The following is a 24,284-nucleotide window of genomic DNA, read 5'->3' as shown; positions in this document are numbered from 1 at the left end:
AGCGGGCATTTCAGAAATTTTCCAGATGTTCCTCCATACTCTCATGTCCGTCTCCATCAAATCAGAATTGTGCAGGGTCCCCTACTTGTCAGATTTCACTGTGTTTCCATGTACATGTGATAAATAAATCTGATTCTGGATTCTGGTTCTGCGGGGAGTTAGAGAGAAATCTTCCAGGGTTTCTGGCCTCCTGGTTATTCAGTGGGTCCACAAAATATATTGTGAATGTTGTGTATGTAAAGAGGGAGGGAAGACAGTGCCTTAGAGAGTGGTTCAATCTGAGTCACTAACAGTATTTATGTACCTAGATGAGCACTTGACCCTCTTAGGGAAGAGTGATCACAATATCATCGAGTTCACTTTGAAATTTGAGAAGGAGAAACTAAATTCCAATGTTTCAGTATTTCAGTGGAATAAAGGAAATTACAATGGCTTGAGAGGGGAACTGGCCAAGGTTGGCTGGAAAGGGACATTTGCAGGAAGGACAGCGGAGCAGCAATGGCTGGAGTTTCTGTGAAAAATGAGGGAAGTGCAAGACAGATATATTCCAAATAAGAAGAAATTTTCGAATGGAAGAAGGACACTACCATGGCTGACAAGTGAAGTCAGAGCCAAATTAAAAGCAAAAGAGAGGGCATACAAGGAAGCCAGAGCTAGTGGGAAGAAAGAGGATTAGGAAGCTCTTAAAAACTTGCAGAAGGAAACTAAGAAGTTCATTAGGAAGGAAAAGATGAATTATTAAAGGAAGCTGGTGACCAATATCAAAGAAGATACTAAAAGCATTTTTAAGTATATAAAGGGTAAAAGAGAGTTGAGGGTAGATACAGGACCAATAGAAAATGTCGGTGAAGACATTGTAATGAGAGATGCAGAGATGGCAGAGGATCTGAATGCATATTTTGCATCAGTCTTCACAGTGGAAGACATCAGCAGTATACCAGACATTTAAGAGTGTCAGAGAAGTGAAGTAATATTTGATTCACGATTAACATGGGCAGACCATATCAGGAAAGTTGAGGGGAAATGTAAAAAAGTAGTAAATGTGATGAGATGTTTGACTGGTAGGGAATGGGGAGCAAGTTGTTCAGTGTATGTGGCTTTAGTAAGATCTGTGTTGGACTATGGAAATATAGTATATGGATCAGCAGCTAGGTCTCTTATAAGGAAACTGGATGTGATTCAGGCTCAGGCCTTGAGAGTGTGCAGTTTAAAACATCACCAGTGTCAGCCCTACAGGTAGAAGTGGGAGTAATGCCTTTGGAACTAAGAAGGATGCAATTGATGGCAAACTACTGGGCTAATTTGCAGGGGCACAATGATTCTCGCCCTGCTAAAGGAGTGTTACAGGAGTGCTGGGAAAATGGGAGGTTTCAGAGGGATAACTTTAGTCGGATAGGGAATGATATTGCTGAAGAATGTGGAGTGTTTGATCTGAGGATAAGTTCTTCAGTAGTTTATCCAGTTGTAGCTCCATGGAAGCTTGTATGGCCTGACATAGACTGGCATTTGTTAAAGGTAAAAAGGATAGGAAAATATAAAACAGATTTGGTAAGTGCATTCAACTGTCATGTGATGGAAAAGTATAGTGATTACATTCAGATTTATACGGATGGCGCTAAGGAACCTGAAACAGGAGTGACAGGGTATGGGGTGGCTATACCAGCGAAAGAAATTGGAATCAGCAGAACGACATCTAATAAGTTACGGGTGTATACAGTGGAGATGCTGGCAGTGTTGGTTGCGTTGCGATGAGTGGAGAAAGCTAGACAAGTCAAAGTGTTGATATGCTCAGATTCATCGTCAGTTCTAGCAAGTTTAAGGTCTTTTCACTCAAACAGTCGGCAAGGTGTACTTTATGAAGTCCTTCAGTCAGTCACAAGAATTGCAAATCAGGGAGGTTAGGTAAAATTTCTATGGGTTCCAGCACATGTAGGGGTGAAGGGGAATGAGAGGGTGGATGAGTTGGCAAAGAGGCGTTAAAGAAAGAAAATATAGAAATGCACATTAGTATCAGTAAAGCAGAGGTTAAGTGCGTAATCTGGGAAAAAAATCAACCAAATGTGGCAAGAAAGATGGGACAGGGAGGGGAAAGGGAGGCATTTATATCAAATACAAAAAAGTGTTGCAGGTACTAGGGTAGGTGGTGGATACAGAAGAGAGGAAACTCTGGACTAGTTTAAGGCCGGGGCACTGTACGTTAAACAAAACATTGAAAATGTTAGGGAAACACCAGACAGGATTGTGTGAGGAATGTCAGGAAGAGGAGTCAGTAGAACATGTAGTTCTGAGTTGCAGGAAGTATGGGATACAAAGAGAGATGATGAGAATTAATCTAAGGGAACTGGGAGTGCAGGAATTCACAATAAAAGGGTTGCTGGGCATGGGTGAGAGAGCACAGGTTAGGGTATTTTTAGCTTTCTTAAAGGGTACAGGGGTTTTTAATAGGATATGATGGATAAGCAGGAATAGGGTACTAGGATGGCCAAAGATGGAAGAATAAAGTGTAGGTTAGGGTAAGTGTGTGTGTGAGATTGGGTGAAGGGAATTAGAATGTAAGTCTATTGCGCACTCCGGAGCAGAAGGTGGCGGTAATGCACCATTAAGCTGGGTGCCAATCGCTGTAAAACAAGACGAAGAAGGAGAAGAAATAAAATATGTGCAGTGAAAATTACAACTGAGAAGGTGCTCAGGAAGTTTAATGGTCTGAGGGTGGATAAATCTCCTGGACCTGATGGAATGCACCCTTGGGTCCTGAAGGAAGTAGGTGGAGAGATTGCGGAAGCATTAACAATGATCTTTCAAGAATCGATAGATTCTGGCATTGTACTGGAAGACTGGAAAATTACAAATGTTACTCCGCTATTTAAGAAGGGTGGGAGGCAGCAGAAAGGAAACTATAGACCTGTTAGCCTGACATCAGTGGTTGGGAAGTTGTTGGAATCAATTGTTAGGGATAAGATTACAAGTACCTGGAGGCACATGACAAGATAGTTTCCTGAAAGGAAAATCCTGCTTGACTAACCTACTGCAATTTTTTTGAGGAAATTGCAAGCAGGATAGACAAAGGAGATGTAGTAGATGTGGCGTACTTGGATTTTCAGAAGGCCTTTAACAAGGGGCCGCACATGAGGCTGCTTAGCAAGATAAGATCCCATGGAATTACAGGGCAGTTACTAGCATGGTTGGAGCATTAGCTGATTGGCAGAAATCAGAGGGTGGGAATAAAGGGATCCTAACCTGGCTGGCTGCTGGTTACCAATGGAGTTCCACAGGGGTCGATGTTGGGCTGCTGCTTTTTACGATGTACAGTATGTTAATGACTTGGACTATGGGATTCATGGATTTGTTGCTAAATTTGCCAATGATACAAAGATAGGTGGAGGAGTGGGTAGTGTTGAGAAAACAGAGAGACTTAGATAGCTTGGGGGAATGGGCAAAGAAGTGGCAAATGAAATACAATGATGGAAAGTGTATGGTCATGCACTTTGGTGGAAGAAATAAATGGGCTATTATTTAGGTGGGGAGAGAATTCAAAATGCAGAGATACAAAGGGACTTGAGAGTCCTTGTTCAGGATACCCTAAAGGTAGTCTCCAGGTTAATTCGGTGGTGCAGAAGGCCATTGCAATGTTGGCATTCGTTTCTAGAGGTATAGAATATAAGAGCAGGGATATGATGTTGAGGCTCTATAAGGCACTCATGAGACCACACTTGGAGTATTGTGTGAAGTTTGGGCTCCTTATTTTAGAAAGGCTATACTGACATTGGAGAGGGTTCAGAGGAGATTCACGAGAATGATTCCAGGAATGAAAGGGTTACCGTATGAAGAACGTCTGGCAGCTCTTGGGCTGGATTCCCTGGAGTTCAGAAGAATGAGGGGGGGGATCTCATAAAAACATTCTGAATGTTAAAAGGCCTAAACAGATTAGATATGACAAAGTTATTTCCCATGGTAGGGGAGTCTAGGACAAGAGGGCACAACTTCAGGATTGAGGGACATCCATTCAGAAGAGAGATACGGAGAAATTATTTAGTTGGAGAGTTGTAAATCTTTGAAATTTGTTACCATGAGCAGCTGTGGAGGCCAAGTCATTGGGTGCATTTAAGGCCGAGATAAATATGTTCTTGATTAGCCAGGGCATCAAAGGGTGTGGGGAGAAGGCAGGGAAGTGGGGATGACTGGAAGAATTGGATCAGCCCCTGATTACATGGCGGTGCAGACTCAATGGGCCGAATGGCCTGCTTTTGCTCCTAAATCTTATGGTCTCAGCAAAGAGAGCTATTCAAGACTTAAGATTGTTCAATATCATTTCCAGTATACTAGTGTAAACAAGAGCAAAATCATTGTTACTCCAGATCCAACAAAGCACAAAATATAATAAGATAAAGAACACAATAACAAAAAAACACAATAAATATAAATATATAACATAGCTTATATGTAGTTTGATTGTTTGTCCACAAAGTGACACTAGGCCAGGGTTTCCCAATTATTTTTATGCCATGGACTAATGACCACAGATTGAGAGCTCCTGTGCTGGGCACAGAAGTGTCTGTACCTCAGGTGACTGACAGGAAATGGTAAAGTAGTGGTGGCTGGGGGTGTGGGGGTGGAGAGCTGGGTTAGTGGGTGGAGGTGTTGATCAGATTTACTACTGTTTTTGAATCTGGTGGTCCTGGCGTGGATGCTACGTAGCCTCCTCCCTGATGGGTGTGGGACAAACAGGGTGGGTGGGCTGCTCCGTGATGTAACTGGCCTTTTTTCTGACAACTTTCTGGATATATGGATCAAGTGCTGAGTGGTGACATTGATACAGAAAGATGCCCACTGGTCAACATAGACAAGTTGGACTGGGTGGCCTGTTTCTTTGCTGTACCATTCCACAAGTATGTAGAATGATCTCACCAAGATGAAAAAGTTTCTCCACATAACTTTTTTGGTAATCATTTGGAAGGAGAACTATGTGGTTATGAGGCTGGTTTAGTGCAGGCATTTTTATGTTCCCTACGCTATGTGGATCTTGATGACAGGTCTGGAATTGTAAGATACTAGGCAATTAGACTAACTAAATACACTATCAGGCCAGAATTAATTCTTTGCACTGGATGCAATCATCTGTGAGACTTGAGACGTCAGAATTAATAGCTGTGTATATCACAGTGAGAAAGATTAATTCAGGCATATTTTTCAATAATAGACATAATTAAAATTTGCAAAGGGCTCCTGCTTGGAATTTTGTTGCTGTCCTGACAGGAAGAGAGAAGCTTGCATTTAGTGATGTTCACTCAAGGCATCTCAGAACATTTGACAACCAGCGAAGGTTGGTCACAGCAAGCAGAAACCATAAGACAGAGGAGCAGAATTGGTTCATTTACCCCTTCGAGTCTGCTGCACTGTTCCATCATGAGGCCCTCAGTTGGTCCGAGTGGACTACAGATATTGCGTCCTTGATGCCTACGTTGTCGCCGCCAGTCAATATGCAAGCCAGAGCAGTACGATACGGAGAGCAAGCAGTTGCCCACGCAGTTGTTGAATCCAAAGGACCGGCAGAGCCCAATACATTTTGGCACCAGTGGCATCCTAGGAGTTGCCAGTCACCACTGACTCAATGTAGGGCTTCCTTAGGGACTCCAGCTCTGAATTTTTCTCTTGGGATTTACTCCCAAAGTTTATACCCACTATAGCAACAAGGCAGCAGAGGCTTGAAATCTGATTTTTCCTTTTCCTTGATGAGCTGCCATCCACGGCTGACAAGTCCCATCTACCAGAAACGACTGGTTTTAAGGCACCAGTAGTCCAGCTTAGCCCCTTCTCCTGTCAGTAAAAAATGGTTCTGCCAGAGCTTGGGAGTTGAACCACACACATGTGAAGTCCAGGAGCTGGACTTGGTTGTCAGAGGCTATTTGAAACATATGTCTTTGGGAGCATTTAACAGGTAATGGGTGCTTATTCCCACTACGATTAAGAATGTTATTTTTTCTATGAATCTGGGGAAAGCTCCTGGCCCTGATGGGTTTACCGTTGAATTTTATAAATGTTTTGCTTCTTTATTGATTCCTTGGCTCTATAAGGTTTTTGAGGCTTCTTTGAAACTTGGTAAACTTCCGGAATCTTTTAATAGAGCATCAATTTCTTTAATACTAAAGAAGGATAAAGACCCTGCTCAATGTGCATCTTATAGACCAATATCTTTATTAAATGTTGATTCTAAAGTTTTTTCTAAGTTATTAGCAAATAGACTAGAAAAAGTACTTCCTTCTATTATTTCGGAAGACCAAACGGGTTTTATTAAAGGTCGTTACTCTTTTTATAATATTCGTACATTGTTAAATATCGTTTATACTCCCTCACAAAATGTTCCTGAGTGTGTTATTTCTTTAGATGCCGAGAAAGCTTTTGATAGAGTAGAATGGCCTTATTTATTTAAGGTGCTTGAAATGTTTAATTTTAGCTTGAAATTTATATCCTGGATTAAACTGTTATATTACTCCCCTGTAGCCTCGGTTCGTACTAACTCCTTAAACTCACCTTTTTTTCCTCTCTTTCGTGGTACTCGACAAGGCTGTCCTCTTAGTCCCCTATTATTTGATATTGCATTAGAACCTCTTGCAATTGCTATTCGAGAATCTTTAAATATTACTGGGATAACTCGGGGATTAAAGTCCCATAAATTATCACTCTATGCTGATGATTTACTTTTATATATTTCTAATCCTGAGAGATCCATTCCTGCTGTTTTAGAGTTATTAGCACAATTTGGTCTTTTCTCAGGTTATAAATTAAATCTTAGTAAGAGTGAACTTTTTCCGATTAATAAACATCTTCCCTTATATTATAAATTTCCATTTAAATTGATTAATAATTACTTTTCATATCTTGGGATTAAAATTACTTGTAAACATAAAGATTTATTTAAGACTAACTTTTTACCATTAATAGACCATATTACTCAACTTTCATCTAAATGGTTTCCCTTATATTTAACTTTGATTGGTCGTATTAATGCAGTTAAGATGTTTTTTTTGCCAAAATTTTTATATGTGTTTCAGGCATTACCAATTTTCGTTCCTAAATCTTTTTTTGATAAAGTTGACTCTAAAATTTCTTCATTTATTTGGCAGAACAAGAATCCGAGACTGGGTAAAATACATTTACAGAAAGCTAAGAGAGATGGAGGTTTAGCATTACCTAACTTTAGATTTTATTATTGGGCTATTAATATTCGACATATGAAATTTTGGTTACTTGACCGGGACATACTATTTATTCCTAAATGGGTAGCATTGGAATTACAATCTGTTCAGGGTTATACACTTGGTTCTATTTTAGGTTCCTCTCTTCCTTTTGATTCGAAACGTCTTAAGCAGGTCTCTAACCCGATAGTTAAATATGCTTTGCGCATTTGGTTTCAATTCAGAAAATTTTTTGATCTTAATCAATTCGGGTTAGCGATTCCTATTTTAGGTAACATATTTTTTCCTCCCTCTTTTACGGATCGCGCTTTTCAAACTTGGAAGACTAAGGGTATTTTACGGTTTTTGGATTTATTTTTAGATGGTTCCCTTATGTCTTTTGAACAATTATCTAATAAATATAACTTATCAAGAATACATTTTTTTAGATATTTACAAGTTAGAAATTTCCTAAGTACTATACTTACTTCCTTTCCAATGCTTCCTCCTATATATATTTTAGATTCGATAAGTAACCTTTGTCAAGAACCTATCAACCTCTACTTTTAAGTTTACTCAATAACTTGGTCTCCACAGACATCTGTGACAATGAATTCACCATCCACTGGCTAAAGAATTTCCTCTTCATCTCTGTTATATAGGAACGTTCTTGTACTCTGAGGCTGTGCACTCTGGTCCTAGGCTTTCCCACTATTGGAAACATCCTCTCCACGTCCACTCTATCTAGGTCTTTCAAAATTTGGTAGATTTCAATGAGATACCCCCCCCCCCCCCCGTTCTTCTAAACATCAGCGAGCACGGGTCCTGGGTCGTTAAACTCCCTGATACGTTAACCATTTCATTCCCAAGATCATTCTCATGAACCTCCTCTGGACCCAATCTAATGCAAGCAAATCCTTTCTTACATAAGGGGCCCAAAACTGCTCTCATTACTCCAAATGTATTGTGGATTATCTGGCCAATACCTTATAAAGCCTCAGCATTGCATCCTTGCTTGTATATTCTAGTCCTCTTGAAATGAATGCTAACATTGCATTTGCCTTCCTTCCTACCGACTCAGCCTGCAAATTAATCTTTAGGGAATCCTGCTCAAGGTATTCCAAGTCCCTTTGCACTTCCTATTTCTGAATTCACTTTCCATTTAGAAAATAATCTACACCTCCATTCCTTTTATCAAAGTGCATAACCTTGCACTGCCCTGCAGTGCTTGCTCTCTGAGTCAATTTCTTTCTTCTTATTAATGTTTTATGTCTCTCTGAAAGTACACCAAGGATTCCCGAAAGCAGGGGTTCTCAACCTGGGCTCCACAGACCCCTCGGTTAATGGTCAGTGTCCATGAAAAAACTGGGAACCCTGCCCTAAAGGATTCCAGATTTACCTGGTCAGGCCCTGGAGACTGGTCTACCTTCATACCTTTCAGGGCAAAGAGCACCACCTCCATCTTCGAAAAGACGCTGTTTCCCCTGGTATAGCTGTCCCTCAGTACTACACATGCCAACTGACCTATTATTGGAAAGTGGGGTTGGACTGGGCACCACGTTTTAGACTAACAGAACAGATTGAATGTCCTCCCCTTATGATGGAAGTTTTCTCTCAATCAGTGAACTGGTATATAATGTGAGGTTACGTGCTCATGTCTTAAGAGTGAAATTTGAATCCCAACCCATAATTTTTTTTTATTTGGAGACACAGCACGGTAACGAGCCCTTCCAGTCCACGACCCTCGCTGCCCAATCACACCCACGTGACCAATTAATCTACTGACCCGTACACCTTCGAAAAGTGGGAGGAAATCAGAGCACCCACGCAGTTATGGGGGAGAATGTACAAATCCCTCATAGCAGCAGGAACTGAAGCCGTGTTGCGGGCACTGTAACAGTGTTGGGTCTACTATGCTGCCATGCCACCTGATCTTCAGACTTAAATGAATAGCAAGAAGTGGAAGCCCCAGTTATCTATGTAATAGGCTCCAGTCCATCCATAACTGCCTGATGACAGTACAATGTGGGCCGTGCCCTTTATTTGGTTAAGATCTTCCAAATGGTTTCTTAGGATAATAAGGGCTCAAGCAATTAGTGTGCCAAGTCCATTTTTACTTAAGGCTTGTTTTGTTACCTTTCATGCTGAATTACCTCAATGTTATGAAAGCCTCACAGATCCCCTGCAAGCATTGGTGTCGCCCTGAGGGAAACCCACACTCCAGACTGGGGTTACTGAACTAGGAATGTCTTCAGCGGTTTAATTAATAGTATTAGTACCAATTTATTGTGGGCACATCAGAATTGGGTTTATTCTCACTGACATATTCAATAGATTCCAGTTAATTGGGCCATCGGTTAAATGGGGCATCCATTTATTTGGGATAGCTCTTAAAGAAAACAAACAAATCAAGAAAATAACCAAGATTCCTTAATTTATTTGGGACACTATGCCACTTAGTTGGGCCAGGAGACTGTTGCCAAATTGTTTCTAGCTAACGTCAGTCACGTGCACTTCTGAGCCATTAGGCACTAGACTGTCCTTTAGTTGCGTCAGTTGGGTGTGCTTGTGTTATGGTACTCATTTGGGCCATTAATGCTGAATGAAAGAACAATACTTTTTGAAACTACTTCACGCAGGAAGGTAATAAAGGAATCTATTATCTACACTAGATGTCTGCACTGGTTTTGCTCATTTACAGGCAATCAAAAGAACACGGCAGTGTACACTGGATGAATTCCTCCATCGTTAACTATGAGGAACTAATACACAATTTTATAGTACTGTAGTAGTATTGGTAGTGTTCTAATTTGTCTTCTGTTTCATTTAAATAAAATTTGTTACTCAGTTAAACAGTAATTTGTTCTTTTTAAACACCTTTTTAACAATTTCTATGAAAGCAGCTAAGTGGGGCAGCCACTTAATTGGACCAAAATGTATTTGTCCTGATGTGTTCCAATGAACCTCAATCAATTGTGTTGTTGTTTTGGGCTGAAGGGCCTGTACTGTGCTGTACTATTCTTTGTTCTGTGTTCAGCACTGAGAGCAGATGGAGTTTCCATTTAATATCATCTCCAACAGATGGGAACCTGACAAAGCAATACTCCCTCTGGAACAGATAGAATATCAACACGGATTTTTGTGGGACTTGAAATCATAATCCTTGGCTACACTGGAGTGCAATTCAGTCAGCCCCTTGAATGTAATAAAATAGAAAGTAATTAGGGCAAATATTGCCTTTCACTGGATATATCCATCACTATTGTTGAAGCTGACATATGCAAGGTGTGTTTTAGTACTGCTCGTTTGTAATTAAATAGAGAGTGAGAGTGGTTTTCAATACATTTGAAGAGGAGGAGTTTCCTGAATCAGAATCAGGTTTATTACACTGACATACGTTATGAAATTTATCGGTTTGTGCCAGCCGCATATTGCAAGATATAAACTATAAGTTATAATAAGAAACATAATAGATAGATAGAAAAAAAGTGCAGTAGTGTTCATGGATTCATGGACCATTTAGAAATCTGAGGGCAGAGGGGAAGAAGCTATTCCTGAATTATTGAGTGTCCTTAATGATGGATACCACCTTTTTGAGACCTTGTCATTTGAAGATTCTTTCAATATTGTTTTGCAGCAGCAGTACAGCACAATACATAAAATTTACTATAAATTACAATAAGAAAAGATAAAAAATAGTGCAAAAAGAGCAAAATAATGAGGTAGTATCCATGGACTCTTCAGAAATCTGATGGTGAGGGGAAGAAGCTGTTGGTAAAACACTGAGAGATTGAGTATGCATCTTCAGGCCCCTGTACCTCCTCGTTGCTGGTTCCAATGAGAAGAGAGGATGTCCTGGATGGTGAGAGCACCAGGTACCAATCCTGATGTACAATCATGTGCCAAGATGCAGTGAAAAGCTTTTGTCTGTGTGTCTTCCAGGCAGATCATGCCAAAGAGAAAGAAAGTGCAGAATTAAATGCTGCATCCGCAGTACAATCGCAGCGCAGGAAAACAAAGTGCAAAGGTCACGATGAGGGAGTTAAGTATCTTTATTCAACAAAAGGATTAATCAGTTTTGTTGATCCCTGTACAGAATCAGAATCAGATTTAATATCACTGGCGTATGTCGTGAAATTTGTTTTGCGGCAGCAGTACAATGCAATGCATAATAATAAAAATTATAAATTGCAATAAGAAATGCAGCATATATAAAAAAAGAAAATTAAATTAAATAAGTAGTGCAAAAAGAGATGGAAAAAAACAGCATTGAGGTAGTCTTCATGGGTTCATTGACCATTCAGAAATCTGATGGCAGAGGGGCAGAAGCTGTTCCTGAGATGTTACGTGTGTGTCTTCAGGCTCCAATACTTCCTCCTTGGTGGGAGCAATGAGAAGAGGGGGGATTTAAGAGTTGTATAACTAATATAACTTGTCCTGATGAAAGGTCCAAAAATGTCAACTCTATTCCCCTCTGTGGATGCTGCCTGACCTGCTGAGTTCCTCCAACACTTTGTGTGTGATGCTCTGGGTTTCCAGCATCCGCAGAATTATAGCTAATTTTTGTTCTCTGTTGAAAAGGCAAAATGAACACATTCAGTAACCGATCTTTTTTTCTGATTTAGGGTGCAATTCTGACTACGATGCTCGCAACAAGAAACTTTGCAGGTACGTTCCTCTAAGGCATCACTCTGTCACATGCCAAAGCACATAAAGAAGGAAGCGCAAACCGCAGTTGATGGACCAACACAGAAGTGTTTATAAAACATTGTTGTGTGTAATTTTAACACAAGCATTAATCCGTGCAAATACGTTAAAATATTTTATGCAAAACAAACTTTTCAACATAAAAGACACTAATAATAAACCTGTTTCTGATTCTGAAAGAGCAGATAAAGCAACTTGAAAAGTTAATTTGTGTTTGTCTACCAACTATCACAAATTCTAGGTTTAAATCAGTTGTTCTGGATATAGAAATAGATCTTCCTTTAGGATTCAGGAAACTTGCTGAGACTTATTTGAACTTTGCATTTAACATAATGATTGCCTATTGATGTTTTTCTACGCTTATAGCAATTTGCAGGGGGAGTGATACATGTGCAGTGCCCTCATGGAAGCGCAGCAGTCTGGATTTCCCCAATTCCATCCAAGTGTCAGTTTGTGTATTACTTGCAAGGCAGTGGGGAAGCTGTAATTTTGTCAACTGCTACAAAATTTTCTCTTTATTCACTGCACGGATTCAGTCTTTGCTCCACTCTCATGGAAGGGTGTCAGTGAACTCTGGCAGTCCACATCTCCACAGCCTTGTTGGTCAGGAGTCCAACATCCCATGAAGGTGATATTGCTTTAACTGTGGCCTTTAAATCTGTTATTCTTCTGCTGTCAAGCCATTATATTCACTGGTTAGATTTCAGTGAACCAGCCTTCCAATTTCTTGTACCTCCTTCCCAAACCCACCACTGAGATTTCCATTGGAGCTGATGATGTTTCGGTATAATTCCGGGATCACTGTTTGGAAAAAGAAGAGCACAATCGCATAGCAGTCAAAGGGGATAAAATTTCCTCATGTGCATGAGAAGAGGAGAGCTTGGGATAAATTTACAGCTATGCGTGGGGAACAAAGTTCAAAGTAAGTTTATCATCAAAGTACATTAAGGTCACCATGTACTACCTTGAGGTCCTTTTTCTGCAGGCGTTTATAGGAAAATAAAGATATAATACTGAGAGCATGAATTGTAGAGTTCTTTAAAGAAAGTTTGTCAGTTGTGGAGTCAGCCAATCAGTTCAGTGTTGGGATGAGTGACATTATCCATGCTGAATCAGGAGCCTGATGGTATGATTGAGGGGTAATAACTGTTCCTGAACTTGGCTGTGTGGGACCTAAGCCTCAGGACAATTTGGTTAAACAACTTCACCAATGGTGATGGGATGGAGAGAGATGAGGAGAACTATGTGAGGGGGTGGGGACATCACCAACTGTATCTGTAGCAAACTTCCACACAATTAATGGATAGAGAGGTAACGGCTGCTGGCAGTGTATGTTTCATTAATTTATTGAGATACAGCATGGAACAGGCCCTTCTGGCACCCAGCAATCCCTAGATTTAATCTTAGCCTAATCACGGGACAGTTTACAATGACCAATTAACCTACTAACCTGTATGTCTTTGGACTGTGAGAGGAAACCAGAGCACCCAGAGGTAGCCCACATGGTCACGGGGAAAAGGTACAAACTCCTTACAGGCAGTGGCAGGAATTGAACCTGGGTTGGCTGTACTGTAAACCATTGTGCTCACCACTACATTACTGTACTGCCCATGTTTGAATACAGGAAAAGCAGTTTCCCGTGAAAATTAACCCTTTCTGAAAGACATTGAAGTGTTTGGTTGCATTTCAAGGTTCCCCATGATAGGCTCATTCAGGAAGTCAGGAGGCATGGAATCCAGGGGAACCTGGCTGCATGGATTCAGAACTGATCTGCCCATAAAAAGCAGAGGGTGGTAGTAGATTGATGTGTTCTGCCTGGAGGTAGGTGGCCAGTGGAGTTCCACAGGGATCCCTGCTCTTTGCGCATTTTATAAGTGACTCGAATGAGGATGTCAGTAAGTTTTCAGATGGCACGAAGATTGGTGGAGTTGTGGATAGTGTAGAAGGTTGTCGTAGGTTACATCAAGGTATTGATAGGATGCAGATCTGGGCTGAGAAATGGCAAATGGAGTTTCAATTACTCCAAAAGACTGAGGTTTGGTAAAGTACTGAAAGGCTTTTATTCGCTGTACAATACGACCTCCACAGTGAGTGTCTGCCCCCGGACTGAGGGGGAGGGGCAACGCGAACACCTTTATACAGGACTCTGTGGGAGGAGCCACAGGGGCAGTCAGCAGAGGGGTGTGTCCAGACAGGTAACCGAGTTACAACATATATACATGGTTTACCACATTCACCCCTCCTTTTTTTAAAAAGAGTCCCGCGAGGTGAAGTGACTGACAATATTTACAAGTATATTTACAGGTTAAGTCTATCAGGCGGTCGAGTCCGTCGCTGTGATCTACGTAGCACCGGCGGTAATTGCACCGGCAATGGCGGTTGTGCTGGTTCCGGCCTGACTTCAGGTGCCAGCACGTTAGGTGTCGGTAATCCCTCGTGCGTGTGCGTCGCGCCCGGTATGGAAGTGTAGTGTGGTGTCTGTATAGGGTTTGGGGTGCACGGTGTCTCGTAGGTACATACATTGGTGGGTACGGGGTCAATAGTCACCACGGAGTGTTCAGGGTAGGGGCCCGGAGCTCCTGCGGGCGCCAGGTCCCGGATGGAGATCGTGTCCTCCCGCCCATCAGGTAAAACCACGTAGGCGTACTGGGGGTTCGCATGAAGTAAGTGAACCCTCTCGACTATCGGGGAGTATTTATGGCTCCTCACATGTTTCCAGAGCAGCACTGGCCCCGGGGACGTCAGTCAAGATGGTAGGGTGGTTCCAGTGGTCGATTTTCGGGGAAAAGAAAAGAGCCGCTCATGAGGGGTGGCATTGGTGGCTGTGCATAACAGGGAGCGGATGGAGTGGAGTGCCTCGGGAAGGACCTCCTGCCAGCGGGAGACCGGCAGTCCCTTTGACCGGAGGGCTAAGAGTGTGGCTTTCCACACTGTGCCATTCTCCCTCTCTACCTGTCCATTCCCCCGGGGATTATAGCTCATGGTCCTACTGGTTGCAATTCCCCTAGCCAGTAGATATTGGCGCAGCTTGTCACTCATAAACGAGGACCCTCTGTCACTGTGGATATAGCATGGGTATCCGAACAGAGTGAAGAGCTTGCGCAGGGCTTTTATAACTGACGTGGTAGTGGTGTCGGGGCAGGGGATGGCGAAGGGGAACCGCGAGTACTCGTCAATTACGTTAAGAAAGTACACATTGCGGTCGGTGGAGGGAAGGGGGCCCTTAAAGTCAACACTCAGTCGCTCAAAGGGGCGGGTGGCCTTGATGAGTGGTGCCTTTTCGGGTCGGTAGAAGGGCGGTTTGCACTCTGCGCAGACTTGGCAGTCCCTGGTCATCATCCTGATCTCCTCAAGGGAGTAAGGCAGGTTCCGGGCTTTCACGAAGTGGAAAAGCCGGGTGACTCCCGGGTGGCAAAGGTCTACATGTAGGGCGTATAGCCGGTCGATCTGCACGCTGGCGCATGTTCCCCGGGATAGGGCATCGGAGGGCTCGTTGAGCTTCCCAGGCCTGTACATGATGTCATAGTTGTAGGTGGAGAGTTCGATTCTCCACCTCAGAATGTTATCATTTTTGATTTTGCTCCGCTGCTGATTATTAAACATGAATGCGACTGAGCGCTGGTCAGTTAGCAGGGTGAACCTTTTGCCGGTGAGATAGTGCCTCCAGTGCCTTATAGCTTCCACTATGGCCTGGGCCTCTTTCTTTACCGCAGAGTGCCGAATTTCAGGGCCTTGAAGGGTACGGGAGAAGAACGCCAGTGGTCTTCCTGCCTGGTTGAGGGTAGCAGCCAGCGCAAAGTCGGAGGCGTCACTCTCTACTTGGAAGGGAATGGCCTCATGCACCGCATGCATTGCTGCTTTGGCAATGTCCCCTTTTATGCGGTTGAAGGCCGTGTGGGCCTCAGCAGAGAGGGGGAATGTGGTGGACTTGACCAGGGGGCGGGCCTTGTCTGCATAGTTAGAGACCCATTGGACGTAATATGAAAAGAAGCCCAGGCACCTTTTGAGGGCTCTGAGGGTATTGGGAAGAGGGAGTTCCAACAGGGGGCGCATACGGTCGGGGTCAGGGCCAATGACTCCATTCTCCACGACACACCCAAGGATAGCAAGTCAGGTGGTCCCAAATACACACTTGTCCTTGTTATAGGTGAGGTTGAAAGATTTGGCCGCTTGGAGAAATTTTTGGAGGTTATTGTCGTGATCCTGCTGGTCGTGACCGCAGATGGTGACGTTATCCAGATATGGGAACATGGCCTTCAATTGGCACTGGTCCACCATCCGGTCCATTGCCCTCTGGAAGACAGATACACCATTCGTGACACCAAAGGGGACGCGCAGGAATTGATAAAGCCTGCTGTCCGCCTCGAAGGCAGTGTAAGGGCGGTCCTCCCGGCGGATGGGGAGCTTATGGTAAGCGGATTTTAGGTCTATGGTCGAGTACACCTTGTACTGTGCTATCTGATTGACCATATCCGCGATGCGGGGTAGAGGGTACGCGTCGAGCTGCGTGAACCTATTGATGGTCTGGCTATAGTCCACGGCCATCCTATTCTTCTCCCCGTTCCAAACAACCACCACCTGCGCCCTCCAAGGACTTGTGCTTGCCTCAGTGACCCCTCCCTGAGCAGCCGCTGCACCTCCGACTTAATGAAAGCTCTGTCCCCCGCGCTGTACCTCCTGCTTTTAGTTGCCATGGGTTTACAGTCGGGGGTCAGGTTGGCGAACAGCGGTGAGGGAGGGATCCTGAGGGTGGAGAGGCCGCAAGTGGTGTCGGTAGTATGGCAGTTGGCATGATGTTGGGTGGGATGTGCGGGTCGGTGTGTGTGTGTGGTCAGTAGCGGGGTACGTGACATATCTCTACAAAACAGGGGATTTATGACAGTAATTGGTGGGAGGGGCCCATCATACTTCATTGTCACGCTTTTCAGGTGGCTCTGGAAGTCCAACCCCAACAGCACAGGGGCACACAGTTGAGGCAAGACCAGTAACGTAAAGTCCCGATATTCTGTGCCCTGCACCACTAGCGTCGCTACACAACCCCCCCGGATGTCTGTTGTATGCGACCCGGAGGCCATGGTGACCCTCTGACTTATCGGCCGTATCATGAGTCCACAATGCTGCACCGTGGCCGGGTGGATAAAACTCTCCGTGCTGCCTGTGTCAAACAGGCAGCTTGTCCTGTGCCCCTCCACCAGGATGTCCATCATTGACCTTGCGAGCTGGTGGGGAGCGCTTTGGTGGAGGGTCACAGAAGCCAGGGTGGGGTCGCTGTCTTGGTCCGGCGCGGTGGGGTGGCCCGTGAGCACCCGTTGGTCGTAGGCGGTGGGAGGTGGCGCCGACCAAGATGGCTGCCCCCATGTCTTGCACGTGGTGGCAGTGTGCAGGGAAGGTGGCGGCCCCCATGTCTCGCACGTGGTGGCAGTGTGCAGGGAAGATGGCGGCAGGGAAGATGGCGACCCCCACGTCTCGCACGTGGCGCTGCTCGATCCTGCTCGCGGTTTTGACTTACAGACCTTGGCGAAGTGGCCCTTCTTTCCGCAGCTGGAACAGGTAGCTTGTCGGGCCGTGCAGCGTTTCCGGGGGTGCTTCTCCAGTCCGCAGAAGTAGCACTTCGCGGACTCACGACTGGCGGCAGCCGAGGTCGATTCGCCGGCGGGTTGCGGGGTCTGCCGCGCCCACGAGGCCATTGGGGGATCGCGTGCCTGGAGAGCCTCGGAATTATGCAGAGCGGCCTCCAATGTATCAGCCAGCTCCATCGCCGAATTTAGGGTAAGATCGGCTTTTTCCAGCAGCCGCTGGCGCACGTACACTGACCTGGTCCCCGTAACGAAGGCGTCTCTCACTAGGAGTTCTGCATGCTGCACCGCCGTCAGCTCCTGGCAATTGCAGGCTCGCACGAGTGTCTGTAGGGCCTGTAAACTCAGCACTCGATTCCCTGGGTCGTTGTTGCCGTGTCGCTAAGCGATGCTGAGCATAGACGCTGTTTACCAGCTGCAGGTATTGTCTTTTGAGTGTGTTCATCGCGCCATCATAATTCGGCTGGTCTCTGATCAGCGAATAGACCCGTGGACTGACCCTGGAGAGTAGAAACTCTGCGCTTCGCTACGGGGTCGGTCACTTTAATCTCCTCTAGATACGCTTCGAAGCAGGCCAGCCAGAGTTCGAAAGCGTTTCCAGCTTCAGGCATTTGCGGATCGAGATCCAATTTTTCTGGTCTCAGGGCCTGTTCCATGTTTTAAAATGTACAGCGAATAAAATTGAAGCACCTTCAATTACTCCAAAAGACTGAGGTTTGGTAAAATACTGAAAGGCTTTTATTCGCTGTACAATACGACCTCCACAGTGAGTGTCTGCCCCCGGACTGAGGGGGAGGGGCAAGGCAAACACCTTTATACAGGACTCTGTGGGAGGAGCCACAGGGGCAGTCAGCAGAGGGGTGTGTCCAGACAGGCAACCGAGTTACAACATATACACATGGTTTACCACAGGAGTACAATCCAGATAAGTGTGATGTGATTCACTTTGGAAAGTCAAACTTGAAGGCCAAGTACAGGACTAATGGCAGGATTCGTAGCAAAGTAGAGGAGCAGTGGGATCTTGGGATTCACATCATAGATCCCTCAAAGTTACTGCGCAAGTTGATAGGGTGGTTAAGAAGCTGTTTGGAGCTGTTCATCAGTTGGAGAACTGCGTTCAAGAGCCACAAGGTAATGTTGGAGCTCTGTAAAACTCATGTGAGACATTAACATGGGGAGAATTCTCTTCAGTTCTAGTTGCCTCATTATAGAAAAGATATGGAACCTTTAGAGAAGGTGCAGAGAAAATTTGCTAGGATGCTGTCTGGATTAAGGAGTATGTCTTATGAGGAAAGGATGAGCAAACTAGGGTTTTCTCTTTGGAGTGGAGGAGGATGAGATATGACTTGATAGAGGTGTGCAAGGTGATAAGGGGCCAGCCAGAGACTTTTTCCCAGGGAGGATTTGGCTGAAAGGTTGAAAGGTTGGCAGATGTTGTGGGCCGATGGGACTATACTGTGCTGTATCATGGTGTACATCGGAAGGTTAGGTTCATTTCAAAAGCCTCTCAAGCAGCTGTACGCTGGAGTGTTCATTGGCTAAGCCGTTGGTGTTTTCCACAAAATTTCCGTTCTATGGACTTGCACATTAATGGAGTTCAACGAGGGGGTGAAGGGAGTTGGAATGCCAATGAACTGAGACCAAGGTACTCATGGAGGTTCTGAGAAAGGAGAGGAAAGAGTCATTTCCTGTTGTGCAGTGGAGAAGCGAGATTTGGATCTCTCCTATGTTTCGGGAAATACAGTCCTAGTCTGCACAATCTCTCCTAGTTTTATTCATATCAGAGGTTGGGATTTTTGAAAAACCATGGTATTTATTTTTGGTATTTCGAAAGGACGATGAGTGGTGACAATGGGGGTATATGGAAGGGTGGGAGCATTGATAGAATAGATAGCACCTTTTTTCCAGAGAGGAAATGGCTAATATGAGAAGGAATTTTTTAAGGTGATTGGAGGAAAGTATAGGGGGGGATGACAGAGGTAAGTGTTTTTGTTTACACGGATTGGTGAGTATAGGGAATGTGCTACTGAGAGTGATGGCAGAGGCAGATACTTTAAGGACAATTAAGAAACTCTTGGATAGGCATATGGATGATAGAAAAATGGGGGCGTATGTAGGAGGGAAGGGTTGAATTGATCTTGAAGTAGGTTAACTGATTAGTACAACATTGTGGGCCGAAGGACCTGTGTCCTGTGTTCTCGCTTTGATCTGACTTGTGGAGCATCTGCCCAGAGCTTTTAGCTGGTGTTAAAAGCCTCTCTGATGTCAGTGCTTTAAGCAAACAGTACAACAGTGTATTCAGTTTATCAAAATGCAGAGATTCAGGTTCATAAATCGGCTGATGGATTTAGGTCAGTTGTGGGCGGCACTGTCAGTTTCCACGTAAACCCTGCTGTGCCGAACGAGTGGTGGGAGGGCTTGGAGAGGGAGATGCACGGTCACCATAACGACACAACAAAGAAGTTGGCAGATGCCAGACCCTCCCTTTGGCATCCATCACTGCCCATGCAGCGGTGACTAACAGCAACATTAATCCATCTTTAGAAGCAGGAGGGACGGCTGACGGTCATAGAAGTGATTGGACGGGGACTACAGCATCTTAAAGCAAGTAGGAAGTTGCTTATCATATCCTGATGTTCTTCTTGGAGTCCCCAGAACTAATCTGTGTCTAAGTAAGTTGAATTTCTTGTTTGCAGTTTGTGGGATCTTTCCTTAACGATTTCCTTACTATGTAGGTGATCTCCTTGCGGTGTTTAAAATCATGAGGGATATAGATAGGGTGAACGTGCACAGCGTTTTACCCAAGGTTGAGGAATCAAGAACCAGAGGGCATAGGATAAAAGTTAATACGAGCTTGAGAGGCTGTTCAAGTTGGCATGATAGTGTAGCGGTTAGCACAATGCTAGTACAGCATGGGGCATCAGAATTCAATTCCAGCACCTTCTATAACCCCTATGACCATCTGGGTTTCCTCTGGGGGCTCCAGTTTCCTCCCACAGGCCAAAGGCATACAGGTTAGTAGGTCCATTGTCATTGTAAATTATCCTGTGATTAGGCTGGGTTAAATCATTAGGTTGCTGGACGATGCAGTCATTGAGCCAGAAGATACCTATTCCGTGCTGTATCTCTAAATGAATAAATAAATTGGTGTCTAGATCCTACCATCATCCCTAAGGAGTTTGTACGTTCACCCTGTCAATGCGTGTGTTTCATCCACATGCTCCAGTTTCCTCCCACGTACAGATTAGGGGTTCGTGAGGTGTGGGCATGCTATATTGGCGTCAATAGCGTGGTGATGTTTGCAGGCTGCCCGGCGCGATCCTCGCTGATTGGATTTGACGCGACTGACACATTTCGCTGTATGTTTCGATGTACATATGACAAATCAAGTCAGTCTTTAACTTTTTTTACACAAGAGGTAGTATCTGTGTGGAACGAATTGCAAGGTAAGTAGATGAGGCAGGTCTAATAACAATTTCTAAAAGACAGTTGGACAGGTACATGGATTGGAAAGGTTCAGCAGGTTGTGACTCAAACACTGGCAAATTAGATCAGCTTGGATAGGTATCGAGGTCAGCATGCACTAGCTGGGCTCAAGGCTCTGTTTCCATACTGTATGCAACTCTATTCTCCTTTCACCCAACTAGAAATGCTGGAGGAACTCTGCAGGTCTTGTAGCATCCAGTTGACATTCAAGCTGAGATCTTTCAAGAGGACCAGGAAGGAAGGGAGCAGAAGCTAGAATAACAGGAGCAGAGGGAACCTTTCTTTCATGGTCCACTCTCCTCTCCTCTCCTGTGAGATTCCTTTTTATTAAGCCCTCTACTTCTTCCACCTATCACCTCCTAGCTTCTTTCTTCATCCCCCCATACCCACTTTCTCCCTCACCTGATCTCACCTATCATCTGCTGTTGTTGTTAAGCTTTATTCTAAGCTAAACACAAGAGATTCTGCAGATGCCGAAATCCAGAACAACACACACAAAATGCTGGCGGAACTCAGCAGGTCAGGCAGCATCTACAGAGGGGAATAAGCAGCCGTCATTTAAAGCCGAGATCCTTCTTGCGAACTGGAAAGGAAGGGGACAGAAGCTAAATAAGAAATGAGGGGAGGGAGGGAAAGGAAAACAAACTTTTGTTTCACAGGCCTTCCATGAGCACCTCTGTCCTTTCTCAGCTCATTTACACTTACAGGCCGGTGCTGCCTGATAAATCTGTGGTACCAACAGCCTGCCCATGAAACTTCCCAGTGAGATGTTGCTTTCAACACTGCAGGTGGAAGAAGCCAGAGGTCCACGAGCCAGTCCTTATTTGGGGATCAGAGGTGGAGAGGGTCTGTCTTACTGACTGCCCGTTACACCCCGAGTGTTTAGGGCAGCAGTGCAGGTCCTCTGCTTCTGTCTGTGTAGAAGGATTCTTCAGTGCTGTTTTCATAACAGTTGTTTTCTGACCAGTCAGGGTGGTTAGCTCTGAGCTGAACCCCTGAACCTGGAGGACCGTTGGACCATTCTTAGTCTGGCCTCTACCCTTTGGCCTGTCAAGAGCCAAAGCACAGGGCCCTGTCTCCAGTTAACATAGATCTCCGGTTCATTGAGGCATGCAAGCCTCCAAGCCCTACACAAGGTTGTGGTCCTCTTAGAGGGTGGAGAGCGTCAATAAATTCCTTCGTGTTATCATTTCAGATTATCTGTCCTGGGTCCAGCTTGGAAGTGCCATCACAACGTGGCACAATAGTGCTCCACTTTCTTAGAAGTTTGCAAAGATTGGCATGTCATCTAAAACTTTGACAAACTTGTGATTGTTTGTATCGTGTTTTGGAAACACCAAAGACCAAGAACAAAAAAGTGTACCAAAAGTAGTAGATACAGCACAGCCCATCACAGAAAAAGTCCTTCCCACCATTGAGCAGATCTACAAGGAGCGATGCTATACAAAAGCAACTTCCATCATCAAGGACCCCCACCATCCAGGCAATGCACTCATCTCACTGCTACAATCATGAAGGAAGTGCAGAAGTCTTAGGTCCCACACCCCCAAGTTCAGGAACAGTTATTACCTATCAACCATCAAGCTCTTGAACTAGCATGGATAACCTCACTTACCTCAGCACTAAACTGATTCCACAACTCACTTTCAAGGACTCTGTAATTCATGTTCTCGGTATTATTTATTTATTTGTTTGTTTGTTTGTTTGTTTATTTATTTGTATTTGCCCAGTTAGCCCTCCTTTGCACAGTGGTTGTTAGCTAGTCTTTGTGTATAGGTTTTCATTGATTCTACTGTAGTTTTTTTGTTCTCTGTGAATGCCTGCAAGTAAGTGAATCTCAGGGTTGTATATGGTGACGTGTACATACTTTGATAACAAATTTGCCTTAGACTTTGAGCTTTGAACATTGGAATAAACTGCTAGAGGGTGTAAGAGCAGGAGGATGGGACTGGTGCAAAGATGGACAGGTTTTTCCAAGCAATGAAACTCCACAAACTGGAAACTCATTGCTTATTGCAGTTTTGTATCACAGCCAAATTGTGTTCCAAACTCTAAAGTTCAAAGTAAATTTATTATCAAAGTACATATATGTCACCATATAGAACCCTGAGATTCATTTTCCTGTGGGCATACTTAGTAAATCCAAGAAAGATAATAGAGTCAATGAAAGGCATTTGTTTCCATAAAAATAAAGCCTGGTTTTCTAAGCAGGGAGCAATACATGATGACTGACACCAGTGCATGTTTAGCAAGGACCCATTTCTATCAATAATTTTCAGGGCTTTAGAGAGGGTGCAGATGAGATTTACCAGGATGCTGCCTGCATTAGAGAGCATGGCTTATGAAGAAAGGTTGGGTGAGTTAGGGCTTTCCTCTTTGGAGTGAAGGAAGATGGAAGGTGACTTGACAGAGATGTGTAAGATGACAAGAGACATAATCGAGTGGAAAATCAGCAGCTGGTCTGCAGGGTGGAAGTATGAAGGGACGTAATTTCAAGGAAGAAAGCCCAGGAGGGATGCCAGAGGTAGATTTTTACACAGAGTGGTGCGTGCATGGAACACGCTGCCAGGCCTGGTGGTTGTCTAGTGTATAGATGGAAGAAAAATGAATATCTATGTGGGAGGGAAGGGTTAGACTAATTTTAGAGTAGTTTAAAGGGTTGGCACAACATTATGGGCTGAAGGGCCTGTACTGTGTATCAGAAGGTTAAATTCATTTCAAAAGGCTCCCGAGCAGCAGTACACAGGAGTGATCCATGAAGAAGCTGTTGGTGTTTTCCATTGAATTCCCATTGTTCCACAGACTTGTAGGTTAATGGTGTTCAGTGAGGAAGGGGGAAGGGTGGAGTGCAAATGATCTGAGACCAAAATACTCTTGGAAGTTTGGTAAAAGAAGAGAAGAGAGTCATTTCCTCTGGTGGTAGAGGCAGATACACGGACCAAGCGAGGGGGGAGAGGCTATGTGGGAGGGAGGAATTACATTGATCTTGGAGTAGGTTAAAACATTGTGGGCCAGAGGGCCTGTACTGTGCTGTACTGTTCTATGTTCTATTAAAAAAGAGGATAGCTCTAATAGAGAGATGGCAGAGCCACATGACCTCAACAGCCATGAATGCTTCTGAAAGTTGGATTATCTCGTGGGTTAACTGTGAGGAGGAGTCAGAGTATGTAAATGGAGTGAAAAGGGTTAAATTGATCTTGACAAAGGTTAAAATGTCAGCTCATCATTGTGGGATAAAGGTACAGTGCTGTAATGTGCTATGCTCTAATTCCTTGTGTGTTTTAAAGAGACTTGGGTGTAAATGGAAAGCCGTGAACTCAAAGGGGGAAAATGGGTGGGCTTT

At 44.3% G+C, this 24,284-nt stretch overlaps 1 protein-coding gene across 3 annotated transcripts in view; it reads left to right on the top strand.

Moving 5' to 3' along the window:
* camk2g2 (calcium/calmodulin-dependent protein kinase (CaM kinase) II gamma 2) overlaps nt 1–24,284 on the top strand; it is a 492,136-nt gene that overhangs the window by 385,719 nt on the left and 82,133 nt on the right. For all 3 annotated transcript variants that reach the window (XM_063070378.1, XM_063070379.1, XM_063070380.1), the window contains exon 12: nt 11,798–11,840. In XM_063070378.1, the coding sequence (XP_062926448.1) occupies nt 11,798–11,840 (43 nt within the window). The remainder of the gene's footprint in view (nt 1–11,797; nt 11,841–24,284) is intronic.

Source organism: Mobula hypostoma, chromosome 18, assembly GCF_963921235.1.
Source record: "Mobula hypostoma chromosome 18, sMobHyp1.1, whole genome shotgun sequence".
NCBI classification, from domain to species: Eukaryota; Metazoa; Chordata; class Chondrichthyes; order Myliobatiformes; family Myliobatidae; genus Mobula; species Mobula hypostoma.
The sequence above is the reverse complement of the archived record's forward strand: the minus strand, read 5'-3'. Positions and strand labels throughout refer to the sequence as shown.